Genomic DNA, 22,865 nt, shown 5'->3' with positions numbered 1-22,865 from the left:
AATTCAAGTGATGCCTATCTGATAATAGAGGAAAGTAGTCACATTTTTCTTTGTATCAGTAAAATTCCAAAGTAGTACTCTGTGAAACTCCTATATGCCTTGAGATTTGGCACCATACAAATTTAACTATAACAAAAATACATTTTGTACATGGGCAACTGCAATTTAAATATTACTTCTACCCATTACCCAATTTTCATCTACTTCATGTCATCCATTCTACATTACTCTTACCCATAATTGTCTTGCTGATATATCTTAGCCCTTCAATTATAAATTCTTGCATTTATGTTTAAATTTTGACATGGCTCTCCTCTAGTCTTACCAAACTCCAAATGCCGTGTCCCTCTGACTTACCTTCCAAAGCTCACCTATCTAAAACTTGTCTTATTGCTTATTAAGTCAGTGGCAAATTTAATTTCTTTGTGCTTGTTTGTTCTTCTGTGAGTAAAATGTTCTTGTATTTCAGTGCACTTCAAACCAAGTGAGATTTGATTCAGTAAATTTCAGTAAAATTAAGAATTTTCATATTTGTAACAAAGCATTGTTCAAACCTACACTATCAGAAACACAACCTCTTCAGATTTAATTGACATAAAATTACTGCATATTCAGACTTGTAATAGCTACCCTTTTCTTTTCAGATACACCTTGATTTTTATAGGTAGGGGTGCTAATAGGGGCAAGCTCCCACTACCTAGAAAATGCTCCCAACGACATGCATCTCAAACAGCCTCTGACAACCAAGTCCAGCTCCTGACCTTCATGTGTGGCTTAGATTCCAAGTCCAGCTGTACTGACAGGAGAAGGGGCAAAGGCAGGTGACTGGCACCTTAAAGTCTGTCACTTAGGGCTGATGGGCCTTGCTGCTATACCTACTCATGGAAAAGGCTTAAGGAGCAAACGAAGGGAAAAATCCAGAGCTGGAGTCCCTAAGACAGTCCAACATTAAGTTCAATGTTAACTTAGCAATTCCTGTGAGGCTGCTGGTACCAAACTGTATCAGTCTCTGCCATTCCTTAAGGTTCATCTGGTGTGTAGAGAGGGAAGGCTTACGACATGGACAATCGCTTGCTCTCCATATCGAACTGCCCAAGCTTGGGTATCTAGAGATCTAGGATGCAACATCCATGGTTCAGCCTGACTGACGGAAGCCTCACACCTGAAGACATTGAGCCTTCTCCCCCACTCCCTGGTAAGTGATTGCCACCATACGTCTTTCCCCTGTGTAAATATGTTACCTGTATATCCTCTTAATGAGATTGTCACTTTTATGAAATTCAAATCATTATTTCAGTGACCATAACTATCCAAGCTGATGTCCAAGATATGCTAATATTTTGAAGCAATGCACACAAAATGCTGGAGGAACTCAGCAGGCCAGGCAACATCTATGGAAAAGAGTAAACAGTTGACCGTTTGGGCTAAAAACAGGAAAAAAAAAGATGGTAAGTCAGAGTAAGCTGGCAGTAAGAGGGTAGGTGTTGGGCGAAATGGTCAGAGGAAGAGGGATGAAGTAAAGAGTTGGGAAGTTAATTGTTAAAAGAGATAAAGCTGGAGGAGGGGAAATCTGAAAGGACAGGGTAGACAACCATGGAAGAAAGGGAAAAGAGAGCGAGGGAGGTAAGGAGATAAGGTGAGGGGGAAACAGGAATGGGAAATGATGAAGAAGAGTGGGGGAGTGGGTCAACTGTCAGAAATTCGAATATTTTTGGTATTACTCATTGGGAAGTGACTTATAAATTATTATATGCTGATGATTTGTTACTATACATATCTGACCCTGAGATATCTATTCTTGCTATTTCATCCTTGCTTGCTCAGTTTAGTAGCTTTTCTGGCTACAAACTGAATTTTAATAAGAGTGAACCTATTTCCATTAAATATGCAAGTTCCAATTTATAAACACCATTTAAAGTTGTCACAGATCATTTTACTTATTTGGGTATTAAAATTACCCAAAAACATAAGGATTTATTTAAAGTTAATTTTTTTACCTTTAATTGACCAAATCAAGCAACTTGTTACTAGGTGGTCCCCATTATCTTTGTCATTGGTTGGTCGAATTAATGCTATTAAGCTGATAGTATTACCCAAATTTTTATATTTATTCCAAGCATTACCAATTATTATTCCTAAATCTTTTTTTGATATTATTGACTCCAAAATATCCTCGTATGTGTGGCAGAATAAAAATCCTAGATTAAGTAAAAAATATTTACAGAAGCCTAAGAAGGAGGGTCGTTTGGCTTTGCCAAATCTAAGATTTTATTATTGGGCAGTTAATATTCGATATTTAATATTTTGGACACAAGAATCAATTATAGCACCTTGCCCACAATGGGTAAATTTGGAATGTAAATCTGTACAATATTTTTCATTGTTTTCCATTTTAGGATCTTCACTTCCTTTTGCTTTATCTAAATTGAATAAACAAATAACTAATCCTATAGTTAAACATACATTACGAATATGTTTCAATTTCGTAAGTTCTTTGGCTTGAATAAGTTTATCTTATCAAGCCCTATTATATTTAACTTTTTTTTTTAGCCCTCTTTTATAGATCAAGCCTTTGTATTATGGAAAACAAAAGGCTTTTGTTTTTGTGATCTACTTTTAGATAACAGTTTTATGTCCTTTGAACAGCTATCTAATATAATTTGCCTAAAACTCAGTTTTTTAGCTACTTGTAAGTTAGAAATTTCTTGAATAATATGTTACAGTCTTTTCTGAAATTATGTCCAAAGGACATTACGGAAAATTTTTTAGCTTTGAATCCTTGCCAGAAGGGTTTAGTAGCCATCATTTATAATATGATCATGAAAATACAGCCAGGAGTATCAGAAAATTTTAAGAAGGAATGGGAAAAAGAACTTCATTGTCTTATACCCTCTGAGCAGTGGGAGAAAATTTTACAATTAGTCAATTCTTCTTCTATTTGTGCTAAACATGCCCTAATATAATTTAAGGTTGTACATAGGGCTCACATGTCCAAGGATAAACTTGCTCGATTTTATTCTTATGTTAATCCAACCTGTGACAGACGTCATTCTGAAGTCGCTTCATTGACCCACATGTTTTGGTCTTGCCCTTGTTTGCAAAATTATTGGAACGATATTTTCAGTACTATTTCAACAGTTCTGAATATCAAATTGCAACCGCATCCTATTACTGCAATTTTTGGTTTACCAATGGTGGATAATAGTTGTTTATCCCCCTCAGCTTGACGGATGATTGCATTTGTTACATTAATGGCTAGAATATCTATCCTATTGAACTGGAAAGAATTTAATCCTCCAACTATATTTCAGTGGTTTTCTCAAACTATTTCTCGTTTGAGTTTAGAAAAAAATTAGAAGTGTTGTCTTTTACCCTTCAGTTAAATTTGAAGAAACTTGGAGACCATTTATTCAACATTTTCGTATGAGCTAAACTGACTTTTCCTAAACCTTACTTTTATTATCCTTAATTATTTGGATGGAAGTGCAGAGTTATTGATGCTACTGTGTATTTTTGACATAATGCAATGGCCCATGTTGGTTAGGTTTTTTTTTGGGGGGGGGGGGGTTCTTATTTACTCCATTTTTCGTAATTACTATGAGTTTGGGAGGTTATATATGGATTATCATCTATTTGTATTTATACCTTAACCTATTAATTATGTACTCTCAAACTCTCTGTATTCATGTTTCAGTTATGTTTGTTTAAAATTAATAAAAAGATTTTAAAAGAAAGAAAGAAAGAAAGAAAGAAAGAAATTCGAGAAATCAATGCCCATGCCATCAGGGTGGAATACCCAAGTGGAATACAAGGTGTTACTCCTCCAGCATGAGTGTGACCTCATTGCAGCAGTAGAGGAAGCCATGGATTGTTCTGTCAGAATGGGAACGGGAAATAAAATTGAAATGGGTGGCTACCGGGAGATACCGCCTTTTCTGGCGGACGGAGTGTAAATGCTTCGTAGAGTGGTCTCCCGATCTACGTTGGGTCTCACCGATATAAAGGAGGCCACACCGGGAGCACTAGATATAGTAGATGACCCCAACAGACTCACAACTGAAGTGTCACCTTGCCCGGAATGACTGTTTCTGGCTCTGAATGGCAGTGAGGGACGTGGTGTAGGGGCAGGTGTAGCACTTGTTCCACTTGCAAGGATAAGTACCAGGAGGGAGATCTGTAGGATGGGATGAGTGAACAAGGGAGTCAAGTAGGGAGCAATCCCTCCAGAAAGCAGAAAATAAGAGGGGGGGGGAGATGTGCTTGGTGGTGGGATCCCATTGGAGATGGCAGATGTTATGAGAAATTATGTGCAGGACACAGGCTAGTGGTGTGGTAGGTGAGGACAAGAATTACCCTATCCCTGATGTGGCAGATGGAGGAAGGGTGAAGGCAGACACTTGCAAAATGGAAGAGATGTGAGTGAGGGCTGTGTTGATGGTGGAGGAAGGAAAACCCTTTTTTTGAAGGGTATAGTGGGAAGAGGTATAGTCCAGGTAGCTGTGAGAATCAGGGTTATAAAAGATATCAGTAGATAGACTGTCTCCAGAGATAGAGACAAAGAGAGATAGAGAAAGGGGAGATGCTTCTTCCTGTGCTAATATTTTGGTCATTAAGTTATACTTAACATTTCACTACCAAGTGATAGGCACATAGACAAATTATTTGCTTGCATAAGTCCACAGCAAGGATAAAACAATTTGGAAAAAAGCCAAGCAGGCAAGTAGAGGCAGACTTTTGAAAACAGAAAATATGTTTTGTATACAGAATTTCTGGTGGCTTCTTTGAGCTTTCTTAATTACATGTCAACTACAACAGAAAAATAAATCAAAGTTTGAAAATCATTCATGAGGCCAACAGAAAATTATCAGAAATTTATCTGAAGTATTATTCAAGACCTTTTAGGAAGACATTTCAATGATGAAACCTTAACTTGGCCCGAAATGTCAACTGTTTATTCATTTCCATGGATGCTGCCAGCTCTGCTGAGTTCCTTCAGCATTTTGTGTGTGTTAACTGCAAATCTATTCAATTCTCTTTCAAAACAGACTTAGAACTATTAAGCATGAATTCTGAAAAGGAACTGAATACAAATGAGTAGAGCAACAGTACTAATACAGAAACTATCCTCAGTAAGCTGGCATTTAAACTCAAGCCCAAAAATAATTAAGACTCAAACAACTGCATATGAAAACTACTCACAGTGGAGCAAATATCACTGGGCGGAAAAATCCTATCAAATACCCTTTGATAAAAGTTCAAACATTTTCATTATACCCAATATTAATTTAATGTGTACTCAGTGAAAAAATTGCCACAAGCATGTATATTCATGTAGAGCTCATGTTTGATGAGGTGGGGAAATGCATTTAAATTTATTTTAATGAAGCTCCCCACCAGGGCTTGTTTTTATGTTGTTTAGTCACTTGCGTGTTCTGCGTTGTTGTGCCGAGCACTGTGGATATGCCATGTTGGTGCCAGACTGTGCTGACACTTATGGGCTGTGATAAATAAATCTAAATTTTAATAAATCTGAATCTAAACTTAAGGACAAGAAATGGGGTCATTAAAATCCATACCAAGATTCAGATTTTTGAGTAAGACCAACAGAAACCATACTGTTGTGTAGACCCTTGCATGTCCACTGACCATAGCTTTTCTTTAAGAAATAGGACAAATAAGCCAATAGTAAAGACTTGTTTTCTCAACTGAAATTCAAATCCAACATTTTGATTACAAATTACATTCAAACCCCAATTCATAAGGATGAGAGGTGACCTCATTGAAACCTATTGAATGGTGAAAAGCCTTGATAGATTGGATATGGAGAGGATGTTTCCAGTGATGGGAGAATCTAAGGTAGAGGACACAGCTTCTGAATAGAGAGGCATCCTGTTAGAACAGAGATGAGGAGAAATTCCTTTAACTAGTGAGTGGTCGATCTGTGGAATTCTTTGCCCCAGGCAGCTGTGGAGGCAAAGTCTTTATGTATATTTAAGGCAGAGGTTGATAAATTCTTTATTGGTCAGGGCATGGTGGGGTATGGGGAGAAGGAATGAGATTGGGACAGAGGAAAATTGGAGCAGCCATGATGAAATGGTGGAGCAGAATTGATGTGCCAAATGGCCTAATTCTGCTCCTATATCTTCTGGCCTCTAATGATCCTATTTACAAGAAACAAACTAACTATAAAAGTATACTGAAACAGAAATTAAAAAGGAATACTTGAAACAGTTCTCTTCATAGATGCTATTCCACACCCTCCAGGCTGACCAACCCCTGTATCCAGTGTAGCGCTCAGGATTGAGGAGGAGATCCACATATTCTGCATCAGGTGACAGCTCATCTATAAAACGAGAGATTAGTTTCAATTTTTAAAAAAACACAAAACAGCAACAATCAATTGAAGAAGCCAGGCTCTGATTTACCAGAGGTTTTCCTTCATCACAACTAAAGACAACATTGTGAGTGGAATGAGGAAAATGGAGACAAGCAACATTGTACAAAGTTGATTATATTTAATGAACCAAAAAGATGAAAAGGCCTTCTGATAACATAAGCCATCTGAAGGCTATCAGGATGGTCTTTGGGCAAGGTCTTGGTTCTCTCCTGGGGTACTACATGTTGTGGAGAAGCGTGGTGTTGAAGTTAGCAGCAGCTCAGAGGGTGCTTTGCTGAAAAATTTAGCAAAGCCACAAGGCTAAAACAAGTGATGATCATGAATTAGTAATAGCAAGAATTAGTAATACAACAACTTTGGTTGTGAAACCTGTAAATTTCCCATCTGCTACAGTGTGTTTTAAATCTCTAAATCTCTAAATTAATAAAGGCTCTTCAGTAACTTAACCATTGTGGTGCCATCCTTAAAAGGCTTCATCACTCAAATAATAGTGACTAGGTTCTACAGACAAAGGTAGTACAATGAGATAAATTCAACAAAAAAAAACTTCTTTACTTCTCTATCATACACCCTTGTACACAAAATTAACCTCAACCTAATTTGCTTTTTTTCCCTCCCCTCAATGGATATACCTTTCTGTGGGCATTTCCAATTCTTTTACAATAGAACAGAAGTCAAAATCACAACATTTTAAAAGGGAATGCAATGCCCCTTCTCAAATGTGTAGGAATACAATTTAGTTGAGAGAGGCGTCTTAATATGTATATTCTATCTATCCTCATCCCATCTCCCCCATTTCCTGAACATCTGTGCTCACTCCCTCTTCCCGCCATCGTAAGTGATAGAATTCTTTTTGTCCTTACCAACTACCCCATCAGACTCCGCATTCAACACATTATCCTTTGCAACTTCCACCATCTCCAAAGGGACATACCACGAAACACATCTTTACCTCTCCCTCCCTTCACCACAGGGATCACTCTCTGCATTTCCCTTGTCCATTCATCCCTCCCCATTACTCTACCTCTTGGCAGTTATTTCCAGAAGCAGCCCAAGTGCTACATTCAGGGCCCCAAACAGTCCTTACACTTCACCAGCAAATCTGGGGTGGTCATTAATTGTGTCTGGTGCCCCCAATGCAGCTTTCTCTACATTGGTCAGAACAGTTGCAAATTGGGAGACCGCTTCGTTGAGTACCTCCACTCCATCCGTTAAAGAGAGGAAGTTCCCAGTGGTCAAACATTTTAGTTCCCATTCCCACTGTGACAAGATGAAGCCACCCTCAGGTGGAGGAGCAACACCTTAAATTCCATCTGGGTAGCCGCCAACCTGATGGTATGAATATCGATTTCTCCTTCTGGTTAAAAAAAAATTGCCTCCAACTCCCCTCTTCCTCCATTCCCAATTCAACCTTTTATGTCTTCTCAGCTGCCTATCACTTCCCTCTAGGTTCCCTCCTCCTTCCCTTTCTCCTGTGATCCCCTCTCCTCTCTTATCAAATTCCTTTTCCTCCAGCCCTTTACCTTTCCCACCCACCTGGCTTCACCTTCCAGCTAGCCTCCTTCTGCTCCCCCACCTTTTTCTTTGGGCATCTTCCTTCTTAGCTCAGTCCTGAAAAGGAGTCTCGGCTCGAAATGCCCCATGTTTATTTGTTTGCATAGAAGCTGCCTGATCTGCTGAGTTCCTCCAGCATTTTGTGTGTGGTGTGTTGTATTGTATCTCGATCAATGTTAGCATTCACTGATGAAAATTCAACCAACTCCAACTGCAAAACTAACAAATTCTCATAGTATGTAGCACTAAAAGCTGAATTTTAAAAAGAAAAAAATGATATTCAAATGAAACAAGTCTTTTAAAAAATTACCAGTCAAAAACCATATTTAACATAATCATCAGTCAAACTTTTGTAGCATTGCTGCTGAGGATTCTAAACAAATCTTTAAGCAAAAATGAACTTGGGTAGGAGAGTTCACTGACAACATGTTGGCTCCATTTTAAATTCATACATTTACTTAAGTTAGCTAATACTATGTATTTTACATCTGTAAACTGTTATCCTCAACAGTTACAATTGCTGTTTCCACACATTTTCGACCAGTCAGTATTTTTATTTATTTTATTTGGCGACGTAGTGCAGCAACATGCCCTTCCAGCCCAATGAGCCCGCACTGCTGAATTACACCCGTGTGACCATTTAACCTACTTAACCCATATGTCTTTGGAATGTGGGAGGAAACCCATGTGGAGAACATAAGAAGAATCAGTACAAACAACAGCAGAATTGAACCCAGGTCACTGGCACATTACGTAACATAATGTTACATTAACCGCTGTGCTACTGTGCTACCCCACATGAGGTCTCATATATGTTTTTGCTTAAGGTTCACAACTTCCTTAACTTTAAAAAAAAGTATCCTGGAATTGCTAGGCAAATGTATAATGTACATTTGAATATGATACCAATTGTTCAGAATATCCTCACCATCAAGCTCACAGAAGTGGTCTTGTGCATCATCATATCTTGCCCAATCAATAAAAGCCTCTTTTGTTTGGTTGCTAAGAACAAAAAGAGAACACTGTAAGACAGAACTACAAACACACCAACCAAGTACATCATGTAAAACAAAAGTACAAGTTATATTGACTTGCAAATTGATGAATACAAATTTATATTATGAAATACACAAAGAACAATGGATCTTTCCATTTAAGCAACAAAACTTTTCTGGCTAAAAGAGAAGTAGAAGTCAAAATGTGCAAATCATTTGGCTTAAGAGTAAAATAATTTCCTCCAACAATGCCAAACAAGGCAGTAAGAGGGTTGGGTTTAAAGTTTACTTTAAAAAGCTCCGAGAAAGTTTGAAATATTTCTTTCCAAAATTTATCAAGCTGCGGGCAGGACCAAAACATACAAATTAGAGAGGCTTCTTCGACATTACACCTATTACAGTATGGAGAAAAATCTGAGTAAAAACGAGAGCGCTTATCTTTAGGCTCTATGAACCACTTTAAATTGTAAAAGAGAGTGGTGCGCACATAATGAAGAGGTGTGAACAAGTTTAAAAATGTCATTCCAAGTAACCTTATCAATTGAAATCTGTAGGTCTTATTCCCAGAGATTTTTAATTTTGTCTAACAGAATGTTTCTCATTGCCAACATTTTACAAATGAGAATTTGCCAGCTCATGTAGAAATTACTCAAGTGAAAGGAAAGACAGAAAAAATTGGTGTTGCTGAAAACTTGAAGTTAGAATCAATATTAAATTCCAACCAAGTAATTTCACTTAAACAACCACAATGGCCAAATCACCAAATCTTTATTCACCTTAATGTGCTGTTGACAGCTCCCAGCTCATTTGCTTCTTCACAGTCTTGTAACTCTTCTGCATTCACTTCCTTATAATAGTAACAAAAAAATAGCAAATCAATGATGCATCTGGGATGATTGATAAACCAGTTACTTTTACTGGCTTTAACTAGTAAAATATGAATAAACAGAATTATGTTTCAGCTTCAGAGAACATACAAGTTCTGGAGTTTCTGAATTAGGAAATATAATTCATATTGGTAGATGAAGATAATGCAGGTTTTCAGTGGTATTCTCTAATCTTATCAGAAACCAATACTCTTACCAAGCAATATTACTTCAAATGCTTTATTTATTAGCTGAATGTTCCAAAGTGATCAGACAGAAGTTAATTCAAGTATAAACTTACTTTATTGTAATTAGCTGCTTTAATTCCAATTGGAATCTCACTCTAGAAATAAAACAAAGTATTAAAATGATTACACAAATGTATTTCAGAAATTTCCTCCAAATTAGTGGGCAACAGTCGTTGGAAATAATTTCAACCAAGCTTTGGAATAACCACACCACAAAGTAAATCAACATCATTAAAAAAAAACCCAGAATAACTGGCAACAGAAGATATACAACTTTTTGATGGCCATTATTGTAAGGTTTCAAACTTGGTGGATAGAAGATAGAACATAAAACAGTACAGCACAGGTACAAACCCATCAGCCCACAATGTTGTGCAAACTAACTAAATTAGTAATCAAATGCTCAAACAATTTCCTTTGCATGCACAATGTCTATTAACTACTAATGAAATTAGTAATCATTTATGTGCCTATCTGAGACCCTGTTGAACACCTCCATCATGTTTGCCTCCACCACCATCCCAGACAGTGCACTTCAGGGATTCTCACGATGTTATCTTACATTTTTCTAGATTGCAGTCAAGTGATGACATTCATTCTTAATTCTTATATACTCTTGATTATTAGTTTCCCACTCATCACAGGCTTCTAGGAGTTTCTTCAGATCCCTGTACCATTCTCAGCTACTAATGTTCCTCGAGACAAGCTACAAGTTACACCTCAGCACTTTAATCCATCAATATCATAATTGCTTTCAATTTTTTTTGCTTTCAAACAACAGATTATAATTGGAATTCCGAGGGTTGAGTAAAATACTATCATGCAACATTTCATGTATTGAGCAAAGCCAAAATAGAAGAATGTATCACTTAAGATTTGTAGTGGGAAATTTGCATACACATTACTGACCAAACCCACTTCTTTGAGATATTGGTGAGAAGAGCATAATGACCATCTTCTGAGTTGCATATATTTTAATATGTATAACAATGGAATATCCATGTATTCGTACAATTTTCAATTTAATTGTGCTTCAAAAAGACAAAAGTTGACATATCACAAGTGAAATCTTATGATAATAAGAATTCTGGATCTTGCCAAATACTAAAACCAGGAACAACCCACCCCTCAAACTGAAGTATGAATTAAAAAAACAACAAACAACATCTGTAAATATAAATTTTACCTCAGAACAAGGCTTTACATGGCAGTCCTTAATCGAACAGTGCCCATCATTTAACCAGAAAGGACAGGGTCGCTTTAAATTTACCTGTTAAGAGAAGGTATTATTATAACTGACCAGGCTGCATCTAAACAATTTTCAAATTAATATAAGAAGCATTGTAGAGACAGCAGACAGAGGTTGGGGAGGGGGGGGTTAGGGCAGAGAAGAGGGGAATGTGATAATACAGTACAAAGATAGCATGGACATGATGGATCTGAAAGGTATTTTATTTTTCTTAACAATGTAGTGCCGAGTCGGCCCTTCGAGCTGTGTTGCCCCAACACCACCGAACAAACCCGGTTAATCCTAACCTAATCAGAAAACACTTTTTACAATGTCCAATTAACCTACTTGGTAGGTCTTTGGATTGTGGGAAGAAAACTGAGCATCTGGGAAATAACCACACATTCCATAGGGAGGACATATAGACTCCTTACAGCACCAGAAATGAACTCTGAAATGCACTGAACTACCCTATAGAGTCATACTACCCTACACTACCATGGTGCCCATCATTACGTGCTGCGCCACTTTACCTCCCAAGAGGATTTTGTAAAAAAAAGTTTAGATTAAAATAAAACACACTCATCATGACACTATTTATTAGCATATAGTAAAAGCAGCAAATTTCAGGTTCTTTCAATGTTTTACTGAAATCTATAACAATATTTGCATTAAACTGAGCAGTAGCAATTTTAATAAAGATGAAGAGACTAAAATAAATGAAAATGTGCACTAATTTAGGACAGAATAATTACTTAAGATTTGGTCACAACCTGAAAAGTTACTGGATTCTTAATTACCAGCCTACTTATCAGACCAATCTTAATTTAATTCAAGACAGTAACAATGGCAGTACCCAATCTAAAAAAATGTTGGTCCCAGAACAAATTCCAGCATTAGTTATTCATAAAATTAATCATTGGGTCAAGGTACACACACATTTTGTAGCCACAGATTGAACACAACACAGAGAATACTTAAAACCAATGAAAATAAATGTTTTTTAATCCACAATTGGACATGACAAATTAGTTTTACCTTGAATAGCAAGATACTTCTGTCACAGCTACCCAAAAATTTAGCTCCACTTTAACCACAGAATCAATACAAACCTACATGTGTTTCCATTACTTTATGGAAAACATGCTTGAATAATACTAAGAATCTTACTTTGTAATATCTGAAGTAGTCTCTTTCTTGCAATTTCTGTAATTTAGGAAAAATCTTGTAACTGTTGAAGTCATCGATACTTTCAATGTCGCAGAAGCAATCGTCCAAAACACCTGTCAACTATAATAGATAAAATTTCTTATAATATGCATTTACCTTGAGTTTTCAAATAATATGATTATAAGCACACAAGTCCATAGCATTCAAACAAAAACAAACTTTTTCCAGATGCAAACAATGCAACAAAATGAAAGAAAATTTGAAAGTAAAATTAGATTAAGTTGCTAGTGGATAACTTTACGTTAATATCATAAAGGAGGTCTGCCAGCACCTTACACACTCCAGTTTGTTCTTTAAAAAAATGGCAAGCATTCATAAATCTGGCTAAAGGTATGGCCAGCTATCAATAAGTTTGCAATTCCTGCACTGTTTCTGACAACTTTGGAATTGAATTGTTTATTCCAGCTCAGTGTTCAATACCATCTCTTCAGTATTAATCAGCAAACTTCTAAAGCTTCATTTGCAATGGATCCTCAATTTCCTCATCAGGAGACCAAAATCAATGCAGATTGGTGATAACATCTCATTCGCAATGTCAATCAACACAGAGTACCTCAAGAATTTGTGCTTAACCCACTGCTCTATTCTCTCTACACTCATGACTGCATAGCTAAGCACAGCTCAAATGTTATCTCTAAATTCACAAATGACATCACTGTTTTCGGCAGAATCTCAGATGGTAGTGTGGAGTCACAGAGGAGTGAAATATAAGTAATAACAACCTTGCATTCAACATCAGCAAGACTGAGAAATTGACTGTGGACTTCAAGAAGAGGACAATGGGAGAACAGTCCTCATTGAAGGGTCAGTAGCTTTAAGTTCATAGGTGTCAGTATCTCAAAGGATCCGCCCTTGGCTCAACACATTGATGCAATCAGGAAGATAGCATCCAGCAGTTCTACTTCATTAGGTGTTTGAAGCAATTTGGTGCATCACCAAAAGACGTGCAGATTGCTGGATCAGCCACAATGAAATGGTGGAGCAGATTTGATGGACTAGATGTCCTAATTCTGCTCCTGTCTCGAAGTCTCAGATTTTTATAGATATACTGTAGAGAGCATTCTGACTGGTTGCATCACCACCCAGTATGGAGACTCTAATGGACAGGATCAAAAGAGACTGCAAAGCTGGATAATCAACCAGCTCCATCAAAAGCACAATTCTCCTCATCATCAAAAGACAGGATTTCAAGAAGGCAACATCCATCATTAAGGACTCACCATCTGGAACATGCCCACTTCTGATTAGTACCATAAGGGAGCAGATACTTGAGCCTAAAGATCCACATTCAACAATACAGAGACAGCTTCGTTTGCTCTACCATCAGATTACTAAACAATCCATTATTCATTTCTTTTCCACTATTTATGTAATTCACAGCAACTTTATGTCTTCACATTGTACTACTGCCACAAATCAATGAATTTCACATCATATAAGACAATGATAACATACTTGATTCTGATTTGTGAAGGCTGTTAATATCAGCTTCAGTTACTTTCTCTGCAGGACACCTGCCCCCATCTCCCCAGTGACTGTACAGACAGCATACTGATTTGAGTTGCTAGACCAGCAACCTAGGAAAACAGGCTTGAATCTCACCATGGCTGCAGGAGAACTTAATTTCAAGTAAATAAATAAGTAAGTAAATAAATCTGAATTTAAAACAATTCAAAAAGGGCAACCACAATTGTCATTAAACCCCATATTTTAATACACTATGCTACTAATACCCTTTAAGGAAGGAAATCTACTTAACTTGTCGGCCCGTCTGTGATTGCAGACAAAATAATGTAGTTGACTCTCACCTATTTCAATAGTTCAGGAGCAACAGAGGATAGAAAAAGGTGCTGGTATTACAAGCGATATTCAAGTCCCATGAATATAATAAAATAGTGGATTCTGGTTCATTGGGACACTTCAGGACCAGTACATTTTGCCCAACTGAACAGCTGTCCTAATTAGCTGAAGTTACATAGAAATAGTTAAAAAGGAATTAAAAAAACAAACTACAGTTTAACTGAGTAGAAAATTATGCATTTAAATGAAATATAGAACAAATTAGAAGACTGCCAATACCTCTACAGTACAATAACACTATTAGTTCTTAATGATTGATGGAGGGATGCATCCAGTGTATGCTGGCATGTTCTTCTGATTGACTGTAAATGAATAAAATCAGTGCAGACACCTAGCGTAGATAATGGACTCGATTTATACAACGCTACCAATGATTGCATCCTCCAACTCTCCCTTTTTATTATAACATACAAGATGATTGTCAATACCTTTGCAGCTTATAAGTCCTAACTTGATGTAGTGAAATAGTTTATTATGACTCCCAGCCATTTCTGGCATCTCCAATCCTGAAATCTTGAAAGCAGTGAACAAAACAGTTCCGAATTATCTTACTGTTTATTTCTCACCATCAGTGACAAAAAAAATAAGTGCTTTTTGAACACAAGCACATGCAATTGATGCTTTTCAAGAACTGTTTGTTGCAAGTATGGTGGAGTGTATAACAGCCATGAGAGTTAGAAACTATTTGGCAACAGTCTCCTGCCCCAATTAAGCAGCACAGTGTCCCAAATAAACTCAGGGAATCCCAGATATTTTGTTAATTAGTTTTTGTTCTTTAAGTTATTCCAAATAAGCAGCTGCAGTGATTAACTGATGGTCCAATTAATTGGACTCTACTAGATATGCCCAAGATCCTTTAATGGGGTCAAGGCTTTGGCTCAGGCTGACATTGATAGTCATAGAATACTACAACATACAAAACAGGCCCTTCTGCCCATCTAGTCCACACCAAACCATTCATCTGCCTAGCCCCATTGAACTACACCTGGACAATGGCCCTCCATTACAACTCATCCATGTACCTATCCAAATTTCTTAGATGTTTAAATCACACCTGCTTCCACCACTTGCACTAGCAGTTTGTTCCACACTCTCACCACCCTCTGAATGAAACCGTTCCCCCTCATGTTCCCTTTAAATATTTCACCTTTCACCCTCAACTCATGTCCCCTAGTTCTAGTCTCACCCAACCTTAGTGGAAAAAGCCTGCTTGCTATATATAGCTAGCTATCTATACCCCTCATGATTTTGTATACCTCTATCGAATCTCCCCTCAAGCTTCTACACTCTAAGGAGTTAAATCCTAAGTTAGTCAACCTTTCCCTATAACTCAGATACTCAAGTCCTGGCAACATCTGCATAAATTTTCTCTGCACTCTTTCAATCTTATTTACATCTTTGCTGTAGGTAGATGACCAGAATTGCACACAATACTCCAAATTAGGCCTCACCAACATCTTATACAATTTCAACCTAACATCCCAATTCCTGGGCTAAATACATTGATTCATGAAGGCCAATATGCCAACAACTTTATATATGACCCTATCTACCTGTGATACCACTTTCAACAAATTATAGATCTGTACTCCCACATCCCTTTGTTCAACCACAGTCAGTGCCCTACCACTCACCATGTTAAGACCTACCCTGGTTGGTCCTCCCAAAGTGCAACACCTCACACTTGCCTGCATTAAGTTCCATATGCATTTTTCAGACCATTTTTCCAGCTAACCCAGCTCCTGCTGCAAGCTTTGATAAGTCTTCCTTTCTGTCTATTACCCCCCCAATCTTAGGGGGGAGACGGAGAGGGAATCCTGATTGGTCTCTCTTTGTACTTAGCAGACATACCACTTTTCTCTGTGGGTGAGCTTTACAATCCACCTCTCTTTTGTTGTCTATCAGTTCTACCATGCCAGAGTGTTCCAAAAAAGAGAAATTAGAAAATATACTTCACCCCAGACTACACTGGTGTACCCCTGCCTAATAGGAGTCAAAAATAATGACAGTGTTCTTGCTCCACTGTTTACAACAGTGACTTTTCTATTGCCCATGGTGGGTTACATGAAAGCACTCTACATGTGAAGAAAGTGTCAAAATTATTAAAGCTGTATTGTTTTTGTTCCTTTGAGATTGTTATAGCCAGGGGTGGCAATGGGGACAGGCTTCCACTGCCTATTAAATGCTCCAGAATGTGTGTGCCTCAAGTAGCCTCTGACAACCAAGTCCAGCTCCTGGCCTTCACTTGTGGCTTAGTTATTAAGCCCTGTGGAACCGTTTCTATTGACAGAAGGGGCAAAGGCAGGTTACTGGCACCTTAAAACCAATTGCCTCAGGCAGATGGGGCTCATCAGCCATGGACAGCAGCTCATCTACAAACCTCCACAGCCTCGCGGCTGTACCCACTCATGGGGAAGGGTTCGGGAGTAAACCCTGAGGGAAAAATCTGGAGCTGCAGTCCCTAAGGCAGTCTTACATTGAGTCGCTGCCATTCCTTTGGGTTCATCAAATACATGGAGAGAGGGAGCTTGCTGCATGGGCTCTCCATATTGCAGTGACCACGCTTGGGTATCTAAACAGCTAGCACGCAATATTATAGTCAACTTTGACCAACGGAGGCCTCAGACTCAGTTTTTTTAAATGAGTGTTCTGCAAAACACAAACTGAAGACATCCATATACAGGTTCATTCCATAAGTACTAAAACAATTATGTGAATAGTTTTTAAAGCTTCAAAATTATTCAAAAATGCTGTCCTTTTAAATATCCACTTTTAACAATTTAGCTACATTAAAAACTTTATGCTTTTTAGATTTTAATTGTTACCTTCAGTATGTTATTGTGCATTTCAAAATGTGATACTATCATGTGTTTTAACAAATTACCTCTGCTCACCTTTTGCATGTCACCCCAAATAATCTTTGTACTGTATTAAAACAGATTCACCTAAAGCAATCATCAAAATCTCTGCTAATCATCAAAATACCCAGATTCCAACAACTTCTCCTTAGACTTAGTAAGAATAGACAATAAATACAGATACCACCATCTGAAAGCAGAATTCAGAAAAGGCTCTAGCTTATCTTGCTTCAATAATCATTTTAAAATCCACAAAACTTTCTTCTCTTTAGATAATAAGGGAAATGGAAAGAAGGAGTCATAAAATGAGTGAGGAATGCCCCAGATACCTCACAGATTGTAAAGCTTGTTGGCAAGATCAGATGTTACCTATAGATGTTTGGGAATTGGTTAGAAAATGGAGTAGAGAAAAGCAAATTCATTGGCAAATTCTGAATAAAGTGAAGAGCAGATTTTGAATAAGGCAATACCGATGTGTACAAATATTAAAACTTGAGATAAATGAGATTAACAATAATGATTTTAGTTTGTAGACAGCATTGTGAATGTAGGGGTGTATACTCAAAACAATGCAAATTAACAATTTTGATTGTTGGAACTATTAATTAAATTTTTGATCAAATAAAATTGTTTCTTTTCAAAGATGACAACATCTTTTTTGAAGAAACACAAATGACAGATAATTGGGATAAAAGTCACATGGATAGATTATTTTGTTATGCTAAATTCACATTTGCTGCACTAACAAAAATGTCGAAGTTCTCATGGCCTAAATTAAGAAAAAAATGGTAGTTAATCCAAACTATTTATGGAGAAGGAAACACTAAAAGGAGTGTTGTGATAAATGCATTTCCCACCGCCCCCCCCCAACATAATACTGAAGGTAAACTGGCTATCCAAATTCCTAGATTAACTGATCTTTTTAGGCTTCCATCCTTCATTAAATGTTAAATGGATGACGATGACACAGCAGTTTTACAAGCAAACAATAATTGAACCATTGTAATGAAAGCAATCTCCCTTGCATTAACTTTAAAATGAACAACTTTAGAATTTAAGGCCGAAATCCCCAAAGGCAGGGCAAGAATATACCCATTTCTGTTGGCATTAATGCTCAGATGATGAATGTAATCCGAGCCCCAGTGTATTACATAACATGGCATACTGCAAATTGTCAACAAACTGCAAGATGAGGCTTTGGGAGATATCTAACCTCTCAACACGGTGCAGTTCTCAGCTTTTTCTGTTGTTTTTGCATACAGTTAAGACATCCAACCTATGCTCTGAAGCAGATGCACTTGTGGTGGAAAAAAAATCTCCTCCACTCCTCTAGGGACATACCAACACTACCATTTATCCTCCTCCTCCTCTGCCTGCCTAGCCTAATGAAAAAAAGCTTACTAGTGTCATTGGCATCCCAGCATACATCAAATTTAAACAAAAGTCACCAATAAATTAACTTTCAAACTAAGATTCGATGAAGTCAAACATTAAATGAAGACTACCCGAAAAGTTTCAAACTTAATTTCCCATATGGCCCAAGTTACCTAATCTCAGTCATTGTTGCAAGTGACTTGCTAGAATAAAATTTCTCAAGTAAATTGTTAGTTATGTGCTTGCTTCAGAAGACTATGCAATTATTTCACAGGACACAAGAGCAATATGGACGGTGATCACCAACCCCATTCCACTGTCAAGCAACATATCACAAGAAAGATCACTTTCCCAAAACATGGAGATGTTGAGTGAGTCCAAGCAGGAATCAGTGTATACAGCTGAAAGCCGGGGGGGGGGTGGAAAATCTCTGTGACAATACAGTACGGGACATTAAAGTTAGGGACACCCCACTCTCCCCCAACCCCCTCACCAAATGAATGTTGCTTGATTGGTAGCATGCTTACATCTTGTTCACACTGCATGAATGGACTTCCAACATTTTAGGCCAGGTCCAAAGGAGTGCAATCTAAGTACTTTGTAGCTACTGGTGCCATCTTTCAAACAAGATATTAAGAATTAATCTGGCTACTTAGGTGGATGAAAATTGTTTTAAAAAAAAAACAGATAGAGATGGATTTTGTCTAGAACTTTGACTGTGAGGGATGGACAATGCTGATCAGGTTTTTCAAGACAAGTGGATAGGCACTTGATAGAAATCCAAATTAGTTTCATTTTCCAGTGCCTTGGCCCAAATATTTTTAAAGGGTTCAAATATTTCTCAGTCTTCATCACTGAGTATCTTCACCTGTCATCATGGGGATTTGCTTGCAAGTGGGGAAATCTTCATGTCAGGCCTGAATGGCTTTCCACTTTTATTCACAATGCTCTTTAGTACTAGACTCCCCATTCAAGAGAAACAGCCTCCTAAGTATATATCTTCTCATGTTCTTTCATTATTACTGTTTGCTCTACAGTAAAAACCCATTCTTATCAATCTCTACTCAGAATAACACTTCAATCACAGAACTCAACTTCAATGTACTCTTCCCATGTTTCTTTGGTGTTTGTAGCCAAATAGCACAGATTTCATGCATGATCTTCCCAACACTCTTTACAGTAGCAGTAAAGCTTTCTTGCTGTTAAATGCCAAATTCCTTGTATTTAAAGCCAACAGACAATTTGCCTTCCTCGTTGCAAATTATGCTTGCACCGCAATCTCCTATTACTTGTACAAGAACATCCAGGTTTCTCAGAATATTTACATGTACTAGCTTCACAACATTTAAAAATATTCTACTTTTAATTATCAACCAGAGTGATTAACCACATTCCCACCATCCGACAGCTACTGCCCATTCAATTAACCTGTTTATTAAATATACTGGAAAAATGACTCCTGTTCAATTTACTTTCTCACTAGCTTTGGAAGATCTGCAACTTCGCATTCATTATCATCGATTTCCTTATCTAGGCTGTGAACACATACTTTAAATAACTGAGGCCACAGCACTGCTGAATATGACCTGATTATTCCCACACTGATTCGTACAAAATTACTTAAAGATTTGAATAAGTGCTCAAATTGAAGAAGCTTACTAGTATGCTGTGCGCTTCAAGGGCCAGAAAGTATCATCCCAATTAATTGTTACGAACCATTCCATTGCTGTATCCTAATTATTTTTTTGTACAAATTTAACTTCAGTTGGAAATAAGCCAATGCTGAAATTATTTTTTTTTTGTACAGCTAGATCAAGCAATGGCTAAAGGTGCACATTAAAGTCAAGTCTTAAGGTTGGGCAGTTTGTTGACTGAGTAACACAGTGGATTGCATCAGTTGTTCCACAGCTTTGCTACGTGGCTTATAACTGCATCTCTGCAAAGACAAAAATTCATGCCCATTTATCCAAATCTTATTAAAATACAATTCAAAATGGTCTAATATGTGCATGGGATGCATTCATCCACAAAGCTCAATGGTGAGATTTTTTTGGTGTGTTGATGCACAAGTGATGTTAGATCCTATGAAACTAGAAAGATTGCCCAACTTGTACTTATTATTCAATGAATGGATGGTAGCCTCAATACTGTGGGTGCTTGTGTCAGCCACAACTTTTCATACTTAATGTGATCAAGAATCCGTTTTCCCCAATTATGAAATGATATTTACAATGTGAATCACATAAGCAAAATTTTAAAAGCACACTTAATGCTTGCAAAGTGTGTTAACGTGTCACTTGCGTGGACTTTGGTACATGATAAAAGCCAAGTTTGAAGCCAAGTCAAGAACTGCAATTCTGCAAAATCCTACCCAAATAGCTTTCCTATGCAAGTCAACCAACTGAGAATTTGAGATAAGAGGATGAAGTATGCAAAAATTTGCAGTGATAGTCCTTCTGATAACCACCATCAGAGAAAAGGTACAGGAGCCTGAAAACATGCACTCAATGTTTCGGGAGCAGCTTCTTCCCCTTCGCCATCAGATTTCTAAATGGTCCATAAACATTAGCTCACTTTTGCACCACTTATTTTTTATATTCCTTATTGTAACTTGTAGAAAAATTTTTATGTATTACACTGTACAGCTGCTACAAATCAACAAATTTCATGACAAATGGCAGACAAAACTGAAAATAATTTCAAATTTTTCTTAACACAAAAAAAACTCATTACATTTGATTGGGCAAAAAAGCAATGAATGTAGAATTCTGCACATAATTTGTATTTGTCAATTTTGCACCATCTGGTTTAATTAATATGGGTAAAACAGAAGAACTTCTTGAATGCAAATTTAAAATCAAAGACTGTTTATTCCATATGGTAGCTTAAACGCACAAAATGCTTCAAGATGCTTTACTGGAGTTATACTCATTGTCAAACTCCATAAAGGTCAATATCCGAAGACTTGGACAAAATGGCAGTTTTAAAGGAATAAACTTAAAATGAAAGGCAGAGAAGTGGTGTCAAAGGTGCACATTAAAATTGAATGTTAAAGTTTGATAGTTGACTGAACAGCAAAGTGGATTCCATCAGTTTTGCTACGTGGCTTACAACTGCATCTCTACAAAGAAAAACTCACGCCCATTTATCCAAATCTCATTAAAATATGATTCAAACTGGTCTAATACAAATGATACACATTCATCCACAAAGCTCAATGGTGAGATTTCATTTTTTTTGTTGGGAGCTGATGCAAAACTGTTGTTAGATCCTATGAAACCAGAACTATCTCCTTAACATATATCTATTTCGTAAGTGGATAAGATCCTCAATACTGTGGGAGATAGCATATTAATAATTAATATACAGCCGACCTTTGTTGTAAACATAAAAACATGTAATTATTTGGAATATCTGCAAATCACTAAAGACTAGTCTTTTGCTCTCTTTAGAATATCTACTGTGATACAGATTCACTGCAACACTGAATTTCCCTAACCAAAATAAACAATCATATTGCCTTCATATGTTCAAAATAGCACAATTTTGTTACGAACACTTGCCCTTAAAAATATATTTAAATCTATATTTTCCGCATTTTGTATTAAAAGCATTATCTACTGGATCTTCCATATTTTCTATTTTGTTAAATTAAGATGGCATTTTTTCACTCGAAGATATTTTAAGAAGCCAGGAGATTATATCTGGTGCCTTGGTTAATAGTTCTCCCCCATCCACTATCACAGATTATCTTGTCATCTATTGTTTTTTGCATTATTCCTATTGGAGAACTTTGATCAACATTTCAGAAGCCGTGAACATCCACTGGTCTAGAAACAAGATGCAAGTCTTGCTTCCCCGTCAAGTATTATAAAATATAAATTACAAACATGCATAAGTAAAATGCATACGCATTGTATATTTTTAAATTAACTCTCCATCCAGCTATACAATCGTCCAGATTTTCCTTACCATATAATACAAATTATATAAATAGCCACCAATAAACCTACACCGCATTTTATTCGCTTAAAATGTTTTGCAAGTTTGTTTAAACAAAAATGCATACGGCCTCCACCACTTAAATCTGAATTATTTGTCTAAGATAAGGCTCTCAGTGCAGCAGTACGCAGTGACGTTTGAAAAAATTCGTACAAGCTTTGAGCAAGCAGCAATATTTTGGTGAGATGAACGCGGCTGAAATGCTGCCTTCCGTTCCATTTACCGCTTTTAGAATCAAATAAAATTAAGAGAC

General features: G+C 37.1%; 1 protein-coding gene across 2 annotated transcripts in view; it reads right to left on the bottom strand.

Annotated features, from left to right (window-relative positions):
* Nucleotides 1-22,865, bottom strand: part of ero1b (endoplasmic reticulum oxidoreductase 1 beta) — an 87,266-nt gene that overhangs the window by 48,925 nt on the left and 15,476 nt on the right. For both annotated transcript variants that reach the window (XM_059982154.1, XM_059982155.1), the window contains exons 2-7: nt 12,459-12,578; nt 11,247-11,330; nt 10,114-10,155; nt 9,723-9,793; nt 8,880-8,953; nt 6,223-6,343 (exon numbers count right to left, since the gene is read on the bottom strand). In XM_059982154.1, coding sequence (XP_059838137.1) covers nt 6,223-6,343; nt 8,880-8,953; nt 9,723-9,793; nt 10,114-10,155; nt 11,247-11,330; nt 12,459-12,578 — 512 coding nt within the window. The remainder of the gene's footprint in view (nt 1-6,222; nt 6,344-8,879; nt 8,954-9,722; nt 9,794-10,113; nt 10,156-11,246; nt 11,331-12,458; nt 12,579-22,865) is intronic.

This window comes from Hypanus sabinus, chromosome 10 (assembly GCF_030144855.1).
Source record: "Hypanus sabinus isolate sHypSab1 chromosome 10, sHypSab1.hap1, whole genome shotgun sequence".
NCBI classification, from domain to species: domain Eukaryota; kingdom Metazoa; phylum Chordata; class Chondrichthyes; order Myliobatiformes; family Dasyatidae; genus Hypanus; species Hypanus sabinus.
Note: the sequence above shows the minus strand (reverse complement) of the source record. Positions and strands in the feature narration are given on the sequence as shown.